The 21,563-nt window shown below is 53.0% G+C and overlaps 1 protein-coding gene across 3 annotated transcripts in view; it reads left to right on the top strand.

Moving 5' to 3' along the window:
* Window positions 1–5,021: 5,021 nt before the first annotated feature.
* CEP250 (centrosomal protein 250) overlaps window positions 5,022–21,563 on the top strand; it is a 34,386-nt gene continuing 17,844 nt past the window's right edge. For all 3 annotated transcript variants that reach the window (XM_051633448.1, XM_051633447.1, XM_051633446.1), the window contains exons 1-17: window positions 5,022–5,218; window positions 6,719–6,775; window positions 7,475–7,542; window positions 8,115–8,280; window positions 8,910–9,016; window positions 10,158–10,385; window positions 10,943–11,039; window positions 11,517–11,615; window positions 12,583–12,744; window positions 13,047–13,225; window positions 13,673–13,855; window positions 14,766–14,910; window positions 15,166–15,312; window positions 15,492–15,722; window positions 17,943–18,136; window positions 20,600–20,727; window positions 20,932–21,101. In XM_051633448.1, coding sequence (XP_051489408.1) covers window positions 5,120–5,218; window positions 6,719–6,775; window positions 7,475–7,542; window positions 8,115–8,280; window positions 8,910–9,016; window positions 10,158–10,385; window positions 10,943–11,039; window positions 11,517–11,615; window positions 12,583–12,744; window positions 13,047–13,225; window positions 13,673–13,855; window positions 14,766–14,910; window positions 15,166–15,312; window positions 15,492–15,722; window positions 17,943–18,136; window positions 20,600–20,727; window positions 20,932–21,101 — 2,460 coding nt within the window. In that variant the 5' untranslated portion in view covers window positions 5,022–5,119. The remainder of the gene's footprint in view (window positions 5,219–6,718; window positions 6,776–7,474; window positions 7,543–8,114; window positions 8,281–8,909; window positions 9,017–10,157; window positions 10,386–10,942; window positions 11,040–11,516; window positions 11,616–12,582; window positions 12,745–13,046; window positions 13,226–13,672; window positions 13,856–14,765; window positions 14,911–15,165; window positions 15,313–15,491; window positions 15,723–17,942; window positions 18,137–20,599; window positions 20,728–20,931; window positions 21,102–21,563) is intronic.

The raw sequence follows: 21,563 nt of genomic DNA, 5'->3' as shown, positions 1-21,563 counted from the left end.
CCTTAGCTTTTCAGGGATTGATTTTCAAAGTCATGAAAAGATAATTTTAGGAAGGAACTTAACAGCTCTGTGCTTTTTGAAGGGAGGGAATTACAGAAAACTCAGAGATGCTGTAATTAATAATTGCTCGTCTCGGGCCAGGGCAAAACGAAGATAATAAAGTTTTGACACAAAACTTTCAAAGGCTGTGCTACAATGTCGTGATGAGAAATGAAAATCTGGAAGTCCAAAGAATGAATCATGTCGTTGGTTATCAAGAAGCTTGGCCATGTCTCTGAACGGTGGTGAGCTATGGAGGGGACCGGCCTAGAGAAAAGCACGGGGGTACCATGGGCCAGATGTCCTGTCTGAAGAACAGCAGAACTGAAAAGCACGTGTCTGCTGCAGTGGTGGGTGTGTGGTGGGTACAGAAACCAGGCACAGCATGGAAAAGGGAAGAGCATTTTTGAGTGTCATTTGGAATCAATGGAAAGCCAGTTGTCTTGGGATCTAAGTTGTCTCAAAACAGTGAAGACCTGGAGCAAGAAAGGATCTCAGGAGAACTTATGCAAGAAGTCCAGCTGAGACATTCCAGGCAAGAGTGAATGAAGCCACCAGGAATCATACCCCATGAAGGGGGCCTGGCTGAGGACACAGTGTTCTGCTAGCAAGGCTGGAGAGCTCTTGTTCCCACCATGGATCCAAGGACATAGACCTGTTGGAGAGGGTCCAGAGAAGGGCCACCAAGATGATCCGAGGGCTGGAGCAGCTCTGCTATGAAGACAGGCTAAGAGAATTGGATCTGTTCAGCCTGGAGAAGAGAAGGCTCCAGGGAGACCTTGGAGCACCTTCCAGTGCCTGAAGGGGCTCCAGGAAAGCTGGGGAGGGGCTTGGGACAAGGACAGGGAGGGAGAGGACAAGGGGGATGGATTAAAACTGAGAGAGGGGAGATTTGGGTCAGATATTAGGAAGAAATTCTTCACTCTAAGGGTGGTGAGGAGCTGGGATGGGTTGCCCAGGGAGGCTGTTGATGCCCCAGCCCTGGAGGTTTTTAAGGTCAGGTTGGATGAGGTTTTGTGCAACCTGATCTCGTGGTTCCCTGCTCATGGCAGGGGGGTTGGAACTACATGATCTTTAAGGTGCCTTCCAACCTTAATGATTCTATGATTCTATGGCACAGGAGCCTCAGAGCGACCAGAGCTGCTGCCGCAGGCTGGGGACGTGGGGGAGCGCCTGGCCAGAGCTGCTTGCTGTGACTGCCAGCGAGCCCCGCAGGAGAGCAGGTCCCACACGGCTCAGACACGAGAAGCTCCCAGCTCGCACAGGGCTGCATGTCAGGAGCACATGGAAAGCTGGGACAGCGCAGAACCACGCACCGCCCCAGCAGCCGCGCAGCAGCGACAGGCGGGGCCTGTCTACCTGCAGCTTCAGAGACTGGATTTCTGCCTCGCATTTGACAGGAGCTGATCGTGTTCAATTAACCTCTCAGCTCCTGCCGGGTCCCTGGGCGGCAGCTGCTGCCGGGGCCCTTTCCTTCCCCTTCCCTTCCCTTCCCTTCCTTTCCCTTCCCTTCCCCTTCCCCCTTCCCCTTTCCCTTCCCTTCCCTTCCCCCTTCCCTTCCCTTCCCCCTTCCCTTCCCTTCCCCTTCCCCTTCCCCCTTCCCCTTCCCCTTCCCCTTCTCCTTCCCCCTTCCCTTCCCCTTCCCGTTCTCCTTCCCCTTCTCCTTCCCCCTTCCCTTCCCTTCTCCTTCCCCCTTCCCCTTCCCCTTCCCTTCCCTTCCCTTCCCTTCCCTTCCCTTCCCTTCCCTTCCCTTCCCTTCCCTTCCCTTCCCTTCCCTTCCCTTCCCTTCCCTTCCCTTCCCTTCCCTTCCCTTCTCCCTTCCCTTCCCTTCCCTTCCCTTCCCTTCCCTTCCCTTCCCTTCCCTTCCCTTCCCTTCCCTTCCCCCTTCCCCTTCCCCATCCCCTTCCCGCCCTTTCCCGCCTTTCCCGCCCCCGCTGCCGGCAGGCTGCTCGTGCGCCCCCTGGCGGCGGGAGCGCGGAGGCGGGGCCCGCGCTGACAGACAGGGCGCGCAGCCAATAGGACGCCCCGGCCGGGGGCCGCCTGGAGAGCGAGGCCATAAATAGGGGCCGGCAGGGCGGGGCGGGTCCCGCGCGGCGGGAGCGCGGGGGGCAGCTCGTCCCTGGGGTGCGGGGGGGGTGTTCCTGAGGGGTGTTCCTGAGGGGTGTTCCTGAGGGAGCCCCGCTTCCATCGGCTGGGCACCCCTGGGGGGAGCGTGCAGGCGTGGGGCGATTGCTCTCCCGAGTTGTCGCTGGGCAGTAACACCCCGACTGCTCCCATCGGCCGGGTCACTCGGGTGCTGTTCTCTTACCCCCGTGGGTTCCGCTCCTTGCTTTTGGATGCGAGTGAAAGTTCATTTGCGTTTTATTACCTGCGTGGAGCCGTGATGCAGGGCAGGCAGGCTGAGCTGCCCTGCCCGCCCCAGCAGGAGCTGAGGGGGGCTGGGGGGAACCTGTGGCCCCACCTGGGCCTGACCGCTGCCCTGCCCTGCATCGCGTGGGCCCGGAGCTCCAGGTGGGCCCCCGGAGCTCCAGGTGGGCCCCCGGAGCTCCAGGTGGGCCCCCGGAGCCGCCCTGCCCAGCCAGGTGCCCCTGGCACCCCGGACTCCAGCTCTGTGCCGAGCTCAGGCACGGGTGCCCGGCGCTGGTGTGAGGTGTGGGTGCTCGCTGCTGCACGTGGACAAAAAAAGGCTCCTCGAAAGCAAGAGGAAGACAAGATTTGGTTCCCTGAGAGCTCAAAGAAGGTTGCCCATCCATGTTTTGCCCACTTGCCATTCCTGGAGCAGCCAGGAGTCCCCGAGTCCAGGAGACCCTATCAAGAAGGGTTTTAGTTTTGTGACAGAGTCCTTCATTGCTGGAGTGACATTAGTCCTGGGTCTCAGGAGAGGGCTGTACAGCCTGTTACATGGCATGGCTGTCTCCGCTAAAGCATTGCTTGAAACATGGCATTTTGCAAGGCCAAATATTGGTGTTGATGAGCAGAGGACAAGGGTGTGAGTTGGAGGAGTATCAGCAGATCGTGGTGATGGACAATGGCCACCAGCTGTGACCATGCTGCTTGGTCTCCAAGGCAAATGCTGGCTGGTCTGGGCTCTGCAGGGTGGTCACACAGGACTCCTTGTCTGGTTAATAGTTCCCAAATCTCCATCTAGAGCAGTGGAGACAGGAGAGGTCTGTGTGCTTTCAGGCTCAGAGGAGCCAACACAAGAACAGGACAGGCCAATAGCCTGCTGTAAGCAAATCTGGCAGGGGTGTTGGAGGGGCTTGTTTTGGTGTTCCTCCACCTAGACCATCGGACATCTCTGCAAGGAGAGGTGATGGGTCGTGGTCAGGAGAAGTGTGGACGTTCCCTTCTGTGAAGTTAGGTGCCAGATCTGCTAAGGATGCTTCTGTGGTGCTTTTATGGTTTTAGTGGGCCCAGCAAGTTTGTTGATACCTGTAAGAGGAACTAGAGAGAGGGTCTTTGGGACTCCTGGGATGGTTGGAACAGAGAGGGGTCCATGTTCCTTCCCACTTCCTGCCATACTCTGTAAAAGCCAGGAGAACTGGAAGCCCAGTCCCTTTTTCTCCTGCACCCTTCCTCCTCGCTGCTGCTGCAATCAGAGGCTCCCATTTTCCCCTCAACTCGCCATGTGCTCTGCAGAATCCAACCCCACCAGCTGCTGTGAGGAGCCGTGGAGCCCTCCCCCAAGTCGGCCTTGCTGCAGGGGGGAGCCCTGTGGTCATCGAGATCAGTTTTGTATATATTGGTATGTAAGTTTATACATTACCTTAACCAACCTGTTACTCCCCTTTCTGTGTCCTAGTAAACTTGTTCCATTTTTAATTTCCAACCTTTTAAGTTTCCCTTCTGTGTTCCCTTGTTGCTAATAGCAATTCTGCCCTCTGGTTTCTGGTTTGGCCTGAGCACGGAGCTGGGACAGGTGCCTGGTCAGTCCTTGCCAGAGAGCAGGGACAATGCTCGTGCTCACAACCTTCCCCTGCCCTCAGCCCGGCCCGGCAGGAGCAGCAAGAGCCCAGCTGGGTGTTCAGCCACACCAAGGGCTGCAGTGTGACTGCTCAGGGCTTGGCTCATCCAGCTCCGTGCCAGGGCTGCCCCGGGCTGGGATCAGCGCCGCTGGGATGGAGTGAGAGCACCAGGTGGGCAGCAGAGCTGGCCAGAGGAGCCACAGGGCCACGCTGCAGCCCTTACCACCATCTCCTGCAGCCGTCAGTTCTGCCTGCTGGTACGGGCAGGATCTGCTGACCTTGGGGAACGGAGCAGAGCGGGCTGCCAAGCTGGGAGGTACAGAACATCAGCTTACCCAGAGCCCCGGCAGCAGGTGCAGAGCAGCTGGGCTGCAGAGGCCTTTGTGCTTCTCACACCCAGACTGCGATGGGGGAGGGAGGATGAGCACCCTCATGGGGGGACTGACTTTGTACTGGGTTTTTGTTGTGCGTTTGCTTTTTGTTTGGTTTTGGTTTTTTTTGCTTTTCGGTGCATGAATTCAGTTTTTTCAGTGCAATGAAGCCTGGTTCCTTGAGCGGCGAATACACGAATTCCCAGAACACCAAGTCCGTGCAGAGGGGTCTGAGGTCCTTGTGTTTCTTCTTGATTTCTTTATGAAATAAAGCTCAACTGACAGAGCGTGCTGTCCCGGAAAGCTGAGGTTTCCCCTTGCGTGCCGGTTTTCCTCCGACTGCTGGGAGCACGTCCTGCTGCAGCGCGGGGAGAAAAAGACTCGGGCGTTCCCGCTGTGCGGGTCTGGGGGCTGCTGTGCGGGTCTGGGGGCTGCTGTGCGGGTCTGGGGGCTGCAGCGCCGCGGCGGGGGCTCCCGGCGCCATCTCCAGCCGGCCGGGCGCTAAAGTTCCTCCCGCTGCGCTCCCGCCCGGCTCCCCGGGCCCTCCCGCCCGCGCCGGGCTGCCAGGCGCCCTCTCCTGCCGCCTTTTCTCTCTTGACACGCAGCGTTTTGCCCGCCCCGGGGCCCTGACGAGTGTCCGGGCAGCGGCGGCTCGGCGGGCAGGACGGGCCGCCCCGCTGCGCTCGCCCCGGGGCCGCTGCAGCAGGAGCGGGGCCGGGCCGGGCCGGGCCGGGCCGGGCGGTGATGGCGGAGCCCGGGGGGCCGTGCGGCCTGCCCGCCCTGCAGCGCTCGGAGGAGGCGCGGCAGCGGCAGGCGCTGCTGGTGCGGCAGCTGCAGGGGAAGGTGAGGAGCGGCGGGGCCGGGCCCGCTCGGAGGGGTCCGGGGGGTGGCGGGGAGGGGCAGGCGCGGCCCCGCCGGGCCCGCCTGGCGCCGCAGCGGGGCCAGGCCCGGGAGCCGCGCTGCTCCGCCCGAGCGGGAACGTGGCACCCGCAGCCCCCGCCGCTCTGGGCCGAGCTCGGGTGCGGGGCGGGCGGCGGGAGCAGGGGCTGCCCCGGGGGCGGGCGGCCCCGGGCGGCGGCGGCAGCGGCTCGGGCCTGGGCCTCCCGGGACCGGCGGTGCCCGGCCCGGTGCCCTGTCCCGGGGCCCTGCCCGGTGTCCTGTCCTGTGTCCTGTCCCTGTGCCCTGCCCAGTGTCCTGTCCCTGTGCCCTGTCCCTGTGTCCTGTCCCGGTGTCCTGTCCCGGTGCCCTGTCCCGGTGCCCTGTCCCGGTGCCCTGTCCTGTGCCCTGTCCCGGTGCCCTGCCCTGTGTCCTGTCCCGGTGCCCTGTCCCGGTGCCCTGTCCCTGTGCCCTGTCCTGGTGTCCTGTCCCGGTGCCCTGTCCCGGTGCCCTGCCCGGTCGCGGCGCTGCAGTCACATCACCCCGCGGCTCCTGGCCCTTCCTGCCTTCTGCAGCTCAACAGAAATCCCCCGTCTGCAGCGCCTGAGCGGCACCGTCAGCAGGACTGACTTTACTTGCTTAATATTGGAAAAACAATTTGAAGACTTATTTCTCTAACTTCAGGGACTCACTGGGCTTTTCGCCTGCTGGAAATAGGGATCTGGGGCACATGGTGGCCAGAGGCCAGGCATGGCTGGCCAAGTTTGTCTCATATTCTGCTTGCCATCGCTGTCACAGGGTGAGCAGGTGACACTGTGTGAAGGAAACCCTGCCTCACTTTCTCTAATGTTAGATTAAGTGGAGCTTCCCTATGTTGTAGGGAGTTCTTGTTGACTGTGTCAGTATAGAATCATAGTCATAGACTTGTTAGGGTGGGAAGGGACCTTCAAGATCATCCAGATCCAACCCCCTGCATGGGCAGGGACACCTGGGGCTGGTGGAACCCTTGGACACTTTGTGATCCATGAGAGCTGGAGAAGGGCAATAAGAGCAACTGGAAGAACAAAACAGCTTCTGTGAGAGGAGTAATCAGATAGATTGGAGCCCTTCACTGGGGCAAGAAGGAACAGTGATGAGGACTAAGAATGTGAACTGGGAGCAAGTCTTGTCCCAAACAAGAGTCACAATGCACCAAAAGAAACTGAGAATCATAGAATCCCAGACTGGTTTGGGTTGGAAGGAGCCTTAAACATCAACCAGATCCAACCCCCTGCATGGGCAGGGACACCTCCCACCAGCCCAGGCTGCTCCAAGCCCCATCCAACCTGCCCTTCAGCACTGCCAGGGATGGGGCACTGTGCAGTGTACTGAGCTGGGGCTGTAAAGACTTGGGGAAAAGGTGATGCAGGAGGGGCTGAGCCATTTCCGAGCTGCACTGGCTCATCTTTGTTCTCTGCACCCTTCTAGGTCCTGCAGTACCGGACTCGGTGCCGGGAGCTGGAGCAGCAGCTGGAAGCAGGAGAGGTGAGTGTGCATGTTGCTCACTAAAGATAGTGTAGGTAGCATTTGTTAATGCAGACAAGAAAACCTCCCCAATGCAATGGAAGACAAAAACAAGGTTTGTCTCTCTGAGAGCTTAAAGAAGCACTGTACATTTGCCCATCAGAGTTTTTTCCAGTTGCCATTCCTGGAGCAGCCAATAGTCCAGGAGACCCTATCAAGAAGGATTTAAGCTTTGTGAGAGTGCTTTATGCTGGAGTAACATTAGTCCTGGGTCTCAGGAGAGGACTGTACTGCCTGTTACATGGCATGGCTGTCTGCACTAAGGCATTGGTTGAAACATGGTGCTTTGGCAGGCCAGAATGCTGGTGTTCAACATAGAGAGCTGGTCCATGCTTTTCTTTTTGGTTCACAGCTCAAGTAAAGCTAGAGAAGGAAGGGTGGGAGAGTAGGAGAACATTACCAGGCTTCACATCAAAGTGAGCACTTGCTGTCCTGAGCTGAGGATTCCTAGCTGTGAGAGTGCAACAGTGAGAGGCTAAGGAGAGCTGCTCACATTGAGTAACACCCTGCCCTTCCCTCCTCTTCATAGTCACAACACTGTTATGTCTGGAAGAAGCCTCAAGCTCCTGAGATGCCCAGCAAATGGAGGGGAAAGTGATGGCTGCTAACAGTAGTGAAGGGAACACAAGAATGTGACTAAACATTTCCTTTCTTCTTAAGGGATCCCTTCCAGGCAGGTGGGAAGCCACAGCAGATCACAGCCTGGAGAGTGCACTGTTTCAGCAGAGGTACGTAGAAGAAGTGTTTCCTCATACTTGGTATCCTGGATGCTCATGGAAGTGAGAGCAACTTGTCAGTGCTACCTGTCAGCGTCCCAAGGGAAGCAGTTGGGCAAGCTGCTCAGAGAGGAGAAAGGTCCACAGTCTGTTCTGTGGTGCAGTAGTAGTGTTGTGTGCTAAAGAGCTCTGTTTTCAGCAGGGGGTTATTCCAGATGGCCTCCAAAGGTCCCTTCCCAGCCTGGGCTATTCTGTGGTTCAGCAGGTGGCCAGCTCAGGGCAGTGCTAGCCAGGTGATCCAGCCAGTGACCAGGGAGCACAAGGGGGAGGCAGGACATGAACTGTGGCCATCATCACAGTTGGAGAGGAAGGGCTCCAAAGTTGTAGATGGAAATCGAAGGCTCAAGGAAAGGAGAAGCAAATTAATTTGCTATAACAGGGAGATCTTAGTTAATCCTAGAAGGCACTTTTACTGCCTCTCAGTTTGACAACAAAGCCAGTGCTGAGGGGCTGGAGGCTCACGGGGATGCTGCTGGTGGACAGTTGTTGTGCAGTGACCTCATGGCTGTTCCTCCCTTTCCCAGGTGTGAGAATCTGGCAGAGGAGAACACTGTCCTGCGGGAGCACCTCGATAAAGCCAATGAGATTAATTCAGCCCTCAAAGAAGATGTTGGAAAACTGATGGCAGATTGGATGAGGGCCCGGGATGAGCTGGAGTTGAAGGAGAGTGAATGGCGCAGTGACCGTGAGGTGAGGACAGGCTGTGGGAATGTCAGGTGTGATGCCAGAGTGGAGTGGGATCGCATTTTATTTCTGGCATAGAGAACTTCCTGTGTTGAGGATGTGTTGGTGTTGATGAGCCAAGGGCAGGGGTGTGAGAGGGAGGATTGTGGTGGTGGAATGTGCCCACCAGCTGTGACCGTGCTGCGTGGTCTCCAAGGCAAATCCAGCTGGTCCTGAGCTCTGCAGGGTGGTCACACAGGACTCCTTGTCTCGTTAATAGTTCCCAAATCTCCATCTAGAGCAGTGGAGACAGGAGAGGTCTGTGTGCTTTCAGGCTCAGAGGAGCCAACACAAGAACAGGACAGGCCAATAGTCTGCTGTAAGCAAATCTGGCAGGGGTGTTGGAGGGGCTTGTTTTGGTGTTCCTCCACCTAGACCATCAGACATCTCTGCAAGGAGAGGTGATGGGTCGTGGACATTCCCTCCAGGTGCCAGGTCTGCTGAGGATGCTTCTGTGGTGCCTCTTCAGTCCTTGGTGCCCCTGTTGGAATGGCTGTTAGGGGGGACCAGGGGCTGGTGGCATTGCTCTCTCCTACCTGAAAGGCTTGTGCAGTGACAGCAAAGGCTGAACTGGCCTTTTCTTTTTGTCTCTTCAGCTCTATGACAACTACCTGCGGGGTGAGCACGCCCGCCTGCTCGGCCTGTGGCGCCAGGTGGTCGCCTTCCGCCGCCACTTCCTGGAGATGAAGACGGCGACCGACCGGTGAGGAGGAGCTCGGGGCAAGTGTCCCTTCCCTGCACACCTGCTTTGTGAACCACCGGGTCACCTCAGCTGTGGCTAAAGACAGGGTGTCTCCATGGCAGTGCCACTGAGCGGGCTCCAGGCTGTGCTCACAACAGCTTGTTTGATGTTGGTTTTCAGAGAAAACTGAGGGGCTCAGGCTCGAGGCGATGCAGAGACCCTGAAGAGATGCCCTTGGGTATGGAGATGTTTGGGCACTTTAGCACAGACACATCCTTTCATAGACTGATGAAGATCTGCCTTACTTCTCACAGAGTTTCTTTTCCCACTGCTCCTCATGGAGGGATCATTCATCAATATACTGGGTTTTTTTCTTCTCATTTCCAGCTTACATCTGGGCCGTTTACATCTGCTTATTCCTGTATCAGCATTGTTGACAGGAAAAACAGCTTCTCTACCTTGTTACTGCATTAATCTGCTTTATCTTGCTTCATTTGGTAACTTGTTATGATTGTTTCCTTGTTCTTAGGCTCTCTGAGGTCCCTTTCTCACAGTTGCCTTCTACACAAACAGTAGCTGTAACAGCACATTCTTCTGGTGTCAGCATGCCATTCCAAACTCTGGGCTACTGCCAGCCATTTATCTTGTTTGATTATGAGCCTTTCTTAATGTACTTAATGCCTGGCCTACTGTTTTAATTGTTGTGTTAATTGTGCTTTATTGTTACAACATTTTACACCACCTTCCTGAAATGTTTATTATGTAGGTATTGTCACTAGCCTCCAGGTGTTGATAGTAATAGGTTGTTCAAGGATGATCCCCTAGGTATAAAGCCTTGGTAAAATTCCTTATATTTATTAATAGATAAAGCAGGAACAACAATTAATCAGAGTGCTGAGAGGTCCTGGAAGCCTTCTGGCTCAGCCATACGCTTGTTCTTATCTCTGAGAAGAAAACAGACTTGTTCCTCAACTGTCCACTAGACTCATTGCTCAGTTGTCAAGATGTTTCCTGGTCCCAAAATGTCAGATGAATGACTTGTCCCCGGAAAAGTGTAATCTTTCCTGCCAGTTCTCAGTCTTGCATGTTTATGTGCTTCAGAAGTGAGTTCCCTGACAAAGATGGTGGGGTGAACATCAGCTCTTCTTCTGTTCTTCTTCAGAGACTTGTCAGAGCTGAAGGCAGAGCAGATGAAGCTTTCTGGATCCATCCTGGTGAACTGCTCCCGTCTGAGCTCCACTGTGCAGCTCTGGGAGTCTGTCACTCTGGGTAGATCTGCCCTGAGGTACCAGGCACAGCAGCAACTGGAACAAGAAACCAACGGCAGGAGTCAGGAAATGATGTACCTGCAAGCCAAGGGGGACCTGGAGAGGAAGGAGCTTCAAGAGAGGTAAAGGTGTCTTAAGCTTTGCTGTTACCACCTTTCTCTTTCGTGGCTGCTTGGGTTCCCAGATGGGCTGTGTTCACATTTAAACCACACTCATTCTGCACAGCCTGGGCCTGTCCCCAGCCCAACTGTTGCCTTCCACAGACAACCCCCTGACTGACAGAAGCTCTTCTGAGTAGGACAAGACTGGAGAAGAGATGGCACATAGCAGGGGTTTTGCTGTTAATTGGTTCTTGGTGAGAACCTGAGACCAGCAGAAGAGCTCTGTCTCCCTTCTGCTGCCCAGGGCTGTGCTGGAGGAGCTGGGAGGAGTTTGCCCAGGGCCCTCATAAGCCCTGTAGCACCTCTGCAGTGAGAGTTCCTTGCAGGCCTGGCTGCAGCACCTTTGGGATGACCAGGACCGTGGTGCAGCATCAGGCACGTTGCCCTGGGGAGATGAAAGCTGCCTTTGCTTTGGTCTCTGGGTTGAACCTTCTCTACTGAGCTTCTGGGAGCTGCACAGCTCTGTAACGGGGGATGGTGTGCAGTGCTTTTGGAATGACACATAGACCTCTTCTCAGGGTGCTGGAGCTCTCAGCCCTGCTTGTACAGTCTCAGAAGCAGAATGAGGAGAAGGAGAAGACCATCAGAACACTGAATGACACTGTGGAGATTCTGGTATGTTCTACCTTTCTCTGGGAGATAGCCCAGAGGTGTTCTCCAGCCTGAGCACAGAGCTGTGGCTTCCTCCAGAGAAGGGGTGGCAAAGCTGGCATCTGGGAGCATCAGGCACCCTGCCAAAACATTCCTGGTGTTTGGCACACCTGGAGTCAGTCCAGGTGCAGCAGTGGCAGAGGAGCTACAGATGACTTGGGTGTCTTCATCAGGATTTGCACCAATGCTCTTCTGCCTGTGTCTTTAAGTCTCCAGGGATCAAACTTCCTTGGAATTGGCAGCTTCCCAGCAGTGTGTAAACATTGGCTGTTGGTCTGTCATGTTCTTAGTTCTAGAAAAGCAGCAGCTGAATATTTTGGGAAGGAATATACTGGAAGCACTGGGGCTGAGGCTGATCAGCATGGCAGTGCCACTGAGGATGGGAATGCTACAGAGGGGAGCAGCTCTTCCCTGCCCTCCCTTTCCTTATTCTGTTCTCAGGAAGCAAGTCAGTTAGAGAAAGAATATGAAGCTTCATTGACTAAAAGTGCCAAAGAAGAGAATCTCTCCCTCCTAAAGCTGATGAAAGATATAACTGAGGTGAGTCCAGATTTGGGACCATGTCACTGCAATTTGATTTAAAAGTACTTGAGGAAGGCAACAGACTGACCCAGGGAATAGATACACAGGTTGTATGCTCTCTGTGTTAATTGCTGCTGGCTGTTTAATTGTTACACCACCTTTCTGACAACATCCCTGTTAGAATTCCAGGTTGTTTGTCCTGTGGCACCTCAGCTGGGTCACTGGAGGTTTCCATACCTTTGCCTTCACCCTCCTGCTCAGGTCGCTCTTGGGCTGTGCTTTCTGAGTTGGCTGCTTTACATTTGTACTCCAGGGTTGCTTGCAGACTTCCCCCACCCTCCTTGAGCAGTGACTCTGCTGTTCTGCAGACTTTTGTTGAAGGTGACTGAGTGAAGTGAGGCACTTGCCTGCTCTGCCCCTTCACTGACCATAATCCTCTCCCCCCAGTCGCAGCCAGTCTGACTGCCCAGGAGAAGCTTTAACTTGGGCCTAAACTTGGCTCTGTAGGGGGGTTTACTCATCAGATCTTTTACACAGCCTCTGACAAAGTCAGTTCTTTCCTTTTATCTACTTATTTTTATCCTTTTGTGCCAGTGCTCGGAGTAATTAGCATTTTCTTTGCTGTTTTTCAGTATTCCTCATCTTCCTTCCCTGGCAGTGTTAAAGTTCCCTTTCCTTGCTCCTTCCAGTGTTGATCTGGTGCTTGTGTATGTGGCTCTGAGAAGCTGAAGGAGACCAAAATAATTCCTGAGAGCTTCAAGCAGCCTCCAGCCATTTCATACCTGTTTCATGGTTACAGTAGCTGTATTCAGCAATCCTGGGGGACTTGTTGCCACAGGGACAAAACTTCTTTGTTGACTGAAAGGAGAAAGAAAGGAGAGAATTGAGTTTTTAATGACTCTAGGCTGAAGTGGGTGAAGAAGAAGAAATGGTTAAAGAAACCTGAATAGAATGAGCAGAGTAACAGCTTGATGTGGGCTTGCAGGTGGTGTTGGATGACAATGACAGTGTGGTCAGCATTACCTGCACTGACAGTTCCCAGCACGCAGAGTCCAGCAACCTCCTCTCCGGCCTGAGCTCCTTTGATGCAGAGCACACCTTTATGTTGGTTCAGGAAGCACTGGCAAGGAGGCACAGAGCAGCACAGGTGAGGATTTCTGCTTGTCTTCACCACTGTCCACAGGCTCAGCTGCTAATACCTCACTTAGCTTGAAGCCTTGGCATTTACTTGCCAGTTTCTCTCCAGCCTTCCCACTCACAGTACTGTATTGCCTTGCCAGTCTCTCCAGCTCTGTGTTCTGCTTTTCTCTCCTTGATCTCCACCCCCTCATCTCAGCTTTTGCCTTCAGGTGAGCTGTCTCTCTGCTTGCTGCTTCTCCCACCTGTCTGGAGCCATTTTCCCTGCTCCTTATTGCTCCTTTGTGGCCTTTCCCTGCCCGTTCCTTGCAGGCCCTAAGAGAAGAGCTTTCTGCCAGGCAGGACTCCATCAACTTCCTGCAGCACCAGCACAGAGAGCAGGAGGAGAAGTGCAGGAAGCTGCAGCAAAGGCTCGAGCAACTGGAGGAGGAAGGCAAGACATCCAGCAGCCACCAGCAGCACCTCCAGTCTCTGGTAGAAGCACTCAGGGGGTGAGTGTTTCCTCTTCCTTCTGTGTTCCTGAGGCTTCCAGTCCTGGGAGTTCAGTGGTGCTATGGGCAAGGAACTCACCTGCCCTACCACGTGTGTGCCTCTTGTTTGGCACTTCAGCAACCTCTTGTCACTGCTTCTTGTGTTCTGCAGTGAATCCCAAGGCTCTCCTGGGGGGTCAGAGTGATGTTGGAATACAAGGCATCTTGCCTCACTCTTGACCTGCTTCTCTGAACTCTGGTTTTGGCTGCCCTTCCCCAGCCCCTGCTGCTTCCTGAACCGAGGCAAAATCCTGCCCTTCTCCTTTTCTCTTCAGTTTCCTTGTGAGAGGAAGAGCAAGTTCTTCCTCACTGTGCTCCCCACAGCTCAGCTCCACCCTGCAATGATGGAAATGGGATCTGTGACTCTTGGGGCCTCTTCGCACTCCTAACTGAGCCTTGTCTCTGCAGTGACTGTGCAAACCTGGAGAAGGCCCGGGATGAGCTCCAGCAGCAGCTGGAAGTGACGGAGCAGGAAGCCTCCCGGCTGCGGCACAGCAACACGGAGCTGCAGCTGAAGGAAGATGTGGCTCAGGGGGAAAGGGAGGAGCAGCAAGAGATGATGGAGAGAGCACATCGTGACCAGGAGCTCCTGTGAGTGTTCAAGCTTCCTCTGGGCAAGGGGGGCATCTCAGGGCTTTAGGAGGCCCAGCGAAAAGGAACGAGTTTTGCACCCTCCTCATGTGCTGTAGAGAAGGGTGAAAGGAGCAGGTCTGGCTGCCAAGTGACACAGCAGGGCTGCCTCCTGCCTCCGTGGTCACCCTGTGAACAGCTCATTGCAGGCCTGACCAGAGCAGCTGATGACAGGCATAAGCTGCAATGAAAGAGATTCAGGCTGGTTTTAAGGAGAACAAAAAGCTGAACCATGAAGTCAATCGTGCAGCAGAACAGGTTCTCAGGGAGGTTGTGCAGAGTCCATCCCTGGAAATTTGGAAGGCCCAACTGGGTGAAGCCTGGAGCAACCTGGACTGATCCCAGTGCTGACCCCAGCTGCTTGGAGCTGAAGGTTGGGCTAGAGGCTCCTGGGGTCCCTGCCAGCCTGAACCCTTCTGGGATTATTGGATTGGAAATTCATACCCATCTCCTCCCCAAACAGACTGCAGGCTCTTTCCTTGTGTCACTGCTAGGGGAAGAGTCATTCTGGGAGTATTAGACTTAACAAGTCTGTCTTACCCAAAGAAGGACTTGGGGAAGTCTTGTATCCAATAAGTCCAACAGGAGAGAGAACTAACAGGCAGGAGGCTGTTTAGGTGAGGACACCTGAGGTTTTTTGGAAGCATTTTGTGATGTCTGGAACCTTGTTTTACTTTCTCAGTGATCATTGTCTCACCTGCCTCAGTGACAAAGAGGGACGCAGCTCTAGTCAGGAAATCCCAGCATTCTTTAGGTGTAAATTGTTGGAAATCATTCAAACTGCCCTATCTGGGACCTTGTGTGTTCTCTTGGTTTTGGAAATGAGAATGTTTTTACATCAAAAACTGGTTTGTCTTTCCCCTCCTCTTAGACTGGAGGACTTGGCTGCACTTGAAGGAAAACATTCATTATTACAGAGTGAGTTGGTAATGGCAAGAGAGACAGTGGAGGAATTGCAGCTTCAGAGGGATCTGCTGAAGCAAGAGAAGGATGAGCTCACCCTGGCATTGGAGAAGGTATGGTCACCTTATTCCTGGGTAGCACCTGTGGGAGAGAGACTTGTGTTAGGACCACACAGATGCTGTTCCTGGCAGTAGAAGATGGCAAAAATGTTGTTCCCCTTCTTGGAAAATGGTGATCAGACCACACAGGCTCTTTGGGGTGGTTCGTCCCCACGTGCTGAACTGGAGAATGTCACATGGGGATGTGGGGATGCTGCTTGAAGTCTGGGATGTTCCTGCCTTTGTGGTCATGTTCTTCTGTCTCTTCAGGCAGAGCAGTCGGTGGCAGAGTTGACAGGGGCTCAGAACAAGCTGAGTGCTGAGGTAGCTGATCTGCAAGTTGCCACGGTGAAGATGAGCAGTATCAATGAAGCTCTTGCACTGGATAAAGTGGAACTGAACAAACTTGTGCTGCAGGTGAGCACAGTTGCCAAAGATCTTGCCAGGTGTTCACCTCCAGCTGCTGCTTCTTGGAGACTTGTTGCCTTCTGACAGGATGACTGAATATGGAACTGTTCCTTTTTCTCTCCAAGCCAAACCTTCTTCATAGTAAATCTGACTCTTATTTTATTTCCTCTCTGCTTCTGTGCTTGTAGCTGGAGCAAGAGAATGAAGTTCTGTCACGTAAAGTGGAGGAGATGGAGAGAGCAAAGCTCTCTGGCCAGGAGAAGCTGAACATTTGTGCAAGAACAAATGAAGAGCTCTGTGCAGAGAAAGCCCACCTGGAGCAGCTGTTGAAAAAAGCAGAGGAGCAACAGGAGGGGCTGCGGGGACAGCTGACCATGCTGGCAGAGGAGAAGCAAGAAACCCAAGAGAAACTCAGTCAGGTGAGACCAAAACCCTGGTGCTTCTGGGTGGGCATGTGGCTGCTTGCCTCAGGGAAGCTCTGTCTGTTGGATTCTGCAGTGTCTTTGTCAAGGGGACACTTGGTGGTGCTGGGGATCAGAAGACTGTACTTTTTGGAAACATGTTGGTGGCTTGTGGAGCTGCTCTGCAGTTCTCTGAGTTGTCCTCTGCTTCTACAGCTTCTTCTAACCCACCTGTCTGTGTTGGCCTCTTTTTTTGGCTTTTGATAAGCTGCAAGGAGATGACACTGTGGTCCATGAATCCCAGGGGGCTATGACTGTCACATGTGGCAAGAGAAACAAACCATGTAGCTCTGAATCCTTTCTCTGAGGCAAAAACCAGGGCTACATGCTTCTATTTATGCTTTTTGTTGTGAAGTCTGCGACTTCCAAAACTCAGCTTGCTTGAGCCTGGAGAGCAGAACAAAGCTGCAAGTCAGTGTCTGCTGTCTTGTGTGGCCAAGAATGGGAATGACACCTTGAAAGTATTGAAACTGTGTTTTAAGACATACATGCAACTTTGTGGCTGGGAAGTGCCTGGTGAAAAAGGGCCTTGGGGGTGTCCTTCAACATCTGGATGAACGTGAGCCAGTGTGTGCCCAGGTGGCCACCAGCATCCTGGCTTGTATCAGCCCTAGTGTGGCCAGCAGGAGCAGGGCAGGGATCATGCCCCTGTGCTGGGCACTGCTGAGGCTGCACCTCCAATCCTGGGGGCAGGTCTGGGCCCCTCAGGACAAGAAGGACATGGAGGGGCTGGAGTGTGTCCAGAGAAGGGCAGTGGAGCTGGGGAAGGGGCTGGAGCACAAGTCTGATGAGGAGCAGCTGAGGGAGCTGGGGGTGTCCAGCCTGGAGACAAGGAGGGGAGGGGAGACCTGCTGGCTCTGCAGCTGCCTGGGAGGAGGTTGGGGCCAGGGGGGTTGGTCTCTGCTTCCAAGGAACAGGTGATGGAATGAGGTGATATAGCCTCAGTTTGTGCCAGGGGAGGTTTACATTGGTTATTAGGAACAATTTCTTCTCTAAAACGTTTGTCAGGCCCTGGCCCAGGCTGCCCAGGGAAGTGGTGGAGTCACCATCCCTGAAGCATTTCCAGGTGGTACTGAGGAACTTGGGTTAGTGGTGGCCTTGGCAGGGCTGGGTTAATGGCTGGGCTTGATGATCTTAAAGGTCTTTTGTAATCTAGGGGATTCTATGTTATTGTTAGAGCCTCTTTAGGCTTTGAGGAAGAAGATGAGAAATAGGTGATCACACAAGACTCTTCACTCTGGACTAACTGATTTTGGTCCCCTGGAAAAAGAGCTTGGGAGATTCATGTCAGAGGAAGAGTCCAGACAGTTTGTCATCTTGTGAATGCCATTTTCATCATGTACAATCTAGGGTGTTGTGGGATAGCTTGGAGGGAGTTGTTTGTTTGTGATGGTCTGTTCTGTGTTAGGTTGCATTTTGGAGCACCTGGTGTGTTTGGCACGTACCCAGCAGGGGTGTCATACTGGGAAAAAAAAAAAGCTGGGAAAAAAAAAAGCTGAAAAATCAAGGTTAATCTTCAAGCTTGAACACCAGCAAGGGGCATTAGACAACTTCTTTGTGTGACAGGTGAACAACAAACTGTTGTTGACAAACAATCTGCTGTCTCTTTGGCCACATCAGCCAGACTGCTTTACACCTGACCTACAGAACCACAGAATTGCTCTGGTTGGATTTTTTTAAAGGTTGGGCCTTTAAGATGATCGAGTCCAACCATGAATCCAACTCTACCAAGCCCAGTGCTCAGTAGGTGATACTTTGGGGTTTAATTAGAAGGAGAAATCCTGTGTATTTTCACTTTCTTCAGCGAGCAAAGCTACTTCTGCTTAATGTTTCCTGAAAGTTTCCCACTCTGGAATAGATTCTGATGGAATTTCAGTTTGTGAGGTGGCAGCTGTGGAAAATGCAGTATTTTTACATCCAAACTCATGGTCTGGGGTGTGTGTGTTAGTTGTGCAGGAGCTGCCTGGTCCCAGGCAATCCAGCAGGCCCTTACACATCACTGGGAAGTTGCTAGTGCCTTTGGCAGCCCAGGGTGTCAGCGTGGTTGGCAGCAGATGCTCTTCAGCTGTCATCTCCCAGTCCAGGAGCTTTGTCTCCTCTAGCTGGTTCAGCAGTGGCCCTGGGCTCTGCACAGAACTCCAGAGGAAGGATTCTGACTGTACTTTGTCCCACTCCCAGGTTTCTCACCAGCAGGAGCTGGCTAGCAGTGGCCTGGAGCAGCTGCTCCAGGAGTCCTCTCGCCAGGGGCAGGCCCTGGCCAAGGTGTCCAAGGAGAAGGAGTTGCTGGTGCATGAGAAGGCAGCCTTGGAGGTGCGACTGGCAGCCCTGGAGCGGGACAGACAGAGCCTTTCTGAGCAGCTGGCAGAGAGCAGGTAAAGGCAGGGAGCTCAGCCCTGGCAGGACATTGTTTAATGTCTGTCAGTGTAAAGGTGGTAACCATGGCAGGAGGATCTGTTGCATCCTGTGTGATCTTCAGATGTTTTCACCTTCCATGGATAGCAAATGGAAGAATCACGAGCAGAAAAAAGAAAGCATATGGTGATTGGAATGATATTTTTTCAATTATTTAGGCTGGCAAAGCTCTCCTGAACCTTGTGCTTGTTTCTGCCCCCTTGCCTGTTCCTGTGGGAAGTCCAGAGCAAGCCACCTTGGCTCTGAGTTGAGTAATAAGCAAATCATGCAAACATTTACTGAAAACTGAAGTTTTTTTCTCTGGTTTGGTTTTCTTGTTCTGTGCATTTGAACATAGATCTTTCCTCACCAAGTAGTTTGAGATGGGATCTTCAGAATTCAAGGCCATTTCCTACTGACATTGTGAGTAGGACACTGCCACTGAGGGTGAAGCTAGAGGCTGAAAACCTTGAGGACCTTCTGTTCCTAAGCTAACTCTTGTCACCTGTGGTGCAAGCCCTAGACCTGGGTCACCAGCAGCAGGGAAACCTGTTTTCAGTCTGTGACAGTCTTGGGGATTCTTGCCCATGGGTGATGTCTGGGTCCTGTGCTCCTCATCACATGCTATTTAGAGACACACATCCTGGAGTAGTTCTACAAGTTAGGGACAAGATTCTGTGTTTCTGCTGTACCAGGTTTCTCAGATTGACTGTGACAAGTTCTGCTTTTCCAAAAAGCAGAAACAAAGAAGTATTGAGATATTTGTCCTCCCCTTAGGTGTTCTTTAAAAGACTCCTGAACTTGCAGAGCTCTACAAATGATGTTTTAGAGATTGTTTCTCCTGCTTCTTGGTTTTCCCATTGCAGAGTATGTTGTTAGCAAGGCTGACAGACAGCATTTAGACATGGTTTCATGAGAGGTGCTGCTTCTTTTGAGCTCCAGCTTCTCTTACTTGATCCAGATGAATTATATTGGGTCAATTATTGGGCTGTTGTTACATTAATAAATGTTCAGCTCTTTTATTGCTTTAAAAAAAAAAAATTATTTTTTTAGGCAGAGATAAATTAGTTCTGAGGAACCTTTGGCAATAGAGAATGAAAAATCAGGCATTATTCTTGCCAGATGTTCTCAAGAGCCTTTTGTTGTCACAGGTTTGGTGTCTCTCTGTTCTGTTCTGGTTTTGATTTATCCTTAAGTTGGAGCATGTTTACTTTGGACTGCCAGAGATTGGTGTGATCACAACTGGTGTTTGTTCTCCCTCTTGAAGACACATCCCCCACTGCCCATCCAAGTAGTGAAACCTTCTGTTGTGGTTTTATTATTATATCCCTCAGGTGCCCCTGTACTTGAGGGTTGTTCTCCTGGTTGCAGTGAGGCAGTGCAGGGTGTTGTAGGAACCCAGCACGGGGGACAGTGTTAGGTCAGGGCAGTAACAGCAGCTCCTGGTTCTCAGTTCTGTGTTTCACAAGCACCAGCTGATGGAAGTCTAGAGGTGCATCAAGAGCAACAGGTCAGTTGGGCTACTGCCTGCTTAGCTGGCAACACTAAATCAAGGTAACAAGTTTTTATTTTCAACTTCTAGAAACTTAAACTGAAGGATACCTGTCCCTCCTTTCACAGAGTGGTCAGGGTTGGAAGGGACCTCATCTAGTTCAACCCCTGCCAGAGCAGGGTCACCTACAGCAGATCCCACAGGAACACATCCAGATGGGTTTGGGATGTCTCCAGAGAAGGAGACTCCACAGCCTCCCTGGGCAGCCTGTCCCAGGGCTCTGTCACCCTCACAGGAAAGAAGTTTTTCCTTATGTTCAACTTGAACCTCCTGTGCCCCAGTTTGTGCCCATTGCCCCTTGTCCTGTCATTGGACACTGTGGAAAAGAGACTAGTCCCATCTTCTGGTAGTTCTTGTTCAGATAAAATCTAGTTCAGATTTCTCACAAATTCTGCTACAAGCATGAGATTTTGCTATGGCATTGGATGAATTTCTTTAGTCCCCTTTTTATATAAGGAATCTGGGAAATCTACCATTGCCTACACTATGAACAGCATTAAAAAGTCAAAAAGGAAAATACTCTTCTGTCCCCTGCAGAGGGAGCTGCAAGTGCTGATGGGCTGGGGGCTGTGAGCAGAGGCTGGGTTTGCTGACATGACTTTATGGGCACAGCTGCCCATGTTATAGATCAGACAGCAGCAAAGATTTGGCTCTTGAGATCTAGTCTGTCTGGGCTCTCTGTGCTCTCTAGGTCATAAGAAGCTCTGGGCATCCCCTCAGAGGTGCCTGCCTTGCTGGTTTAAACAGCATAAATCTGTTTTCTGTCTACAAGCTTCCATGCAACCCATTTCCCTTACTCAGGTGTGAGGATCTTGAGCAGCTTCTTACTGGAATGACTCCCTGTGGGTGTCGGGAGCAGAAACTCATTTCTCTCCGTATTCACAACTTGCAGGTCGGGGAAGGAGACCCTGGAATCCAGCCTGTTTGAGACTCAGCAGCACTTGTCTCAGCTGGAGATAACCAGGAGCCAGCTTGAAATCCAGCTCCACACAGTCACACAGGCCAAGGAGGTGATACAAGGTGGGAGCCTTGTGTGCTTTGTTTCTGGTGATCCCCGTGCCTAGGGAGGATGGGATGGAAACAGCTCTGACCACAAGTGCTTGTGAGGAGTGAAGAGGAGGAGGAGGAGACAGATCCCTCCTGCACTGAAATTCCAATGGCTGAAGGTCGGTAAAGTCAGAACCATCTGTGCAGACTGAGTCTTGCCATTTGTGGTGTTTGCAGGGGAGGTGAAGTGCCTTCAGCATGAGCTGGAAGCAGAGAGGTCTCTCATGAAGCAGGAGCGGGAAAACCTGGCTCAGCAGCTGCTGCAGGCAGAGCAGCAGCATGACAGCAACCTCCAGCTTCAGGAGACTGATCACCAGCTGGAAATAAAGAAGCTCCTGCAAGACCTGGTAGGAAACAACATGCTTCTGAGTTCTTCAAGCAAGCTCTGTGAGCTGGCTTTGGGAGAATAAACAGCTGAGTGTGTGAAATGGCAGCAGCCATCTGTCACAGGCCACACGTTGCTGGGGCAGGCAGCAGAGCCAGGGGCTCGTTCTTGGAGGTGTGGGAAGGGCCCCAGGACCTTGCTGGGACAGTAAATGCAGCTGCTGATTGAGTGATTCAGTGTGGGTGTAAGATGAGTTCAACTAAAGGTTGGGTGGTCCCTGCCCAACACCTGGCAGGAAAGGGGTTGGATCTTACCAGACTCATTGTCTACCATGAAGTAGACTCTGAACTTGGCTGCCAGCATCCTCTCTTTCTGTCCTGTCTTTCTGTCCTTCCATGGGTGACAGAGCTATTATCCTTGGGCTAGAAACGTATGGAACAGGCCTCTGGTTCCTCATAGCTCTGTCCATGGCCTGGCCTGTGAC

Source organism: Apus apus, chromosome 15 (genome assembly GCF_020740795.1).
Source record: "Apus apus isolate bApuApu2 chromosome 15, bApuApu2.pri.cur, whole genome shotgun sequence".
Taxonomy (NCBI): Eukaryota; Metazoa; Chordata; class Aves; order Apodiformes; family Apodidae; genus Apus; species Apus apus.
The sequence above is the reverse complement of the archived record's forward strand: the minus strand, read 5'-3'. Positions and strand labels throughout refer to the sequence as shown.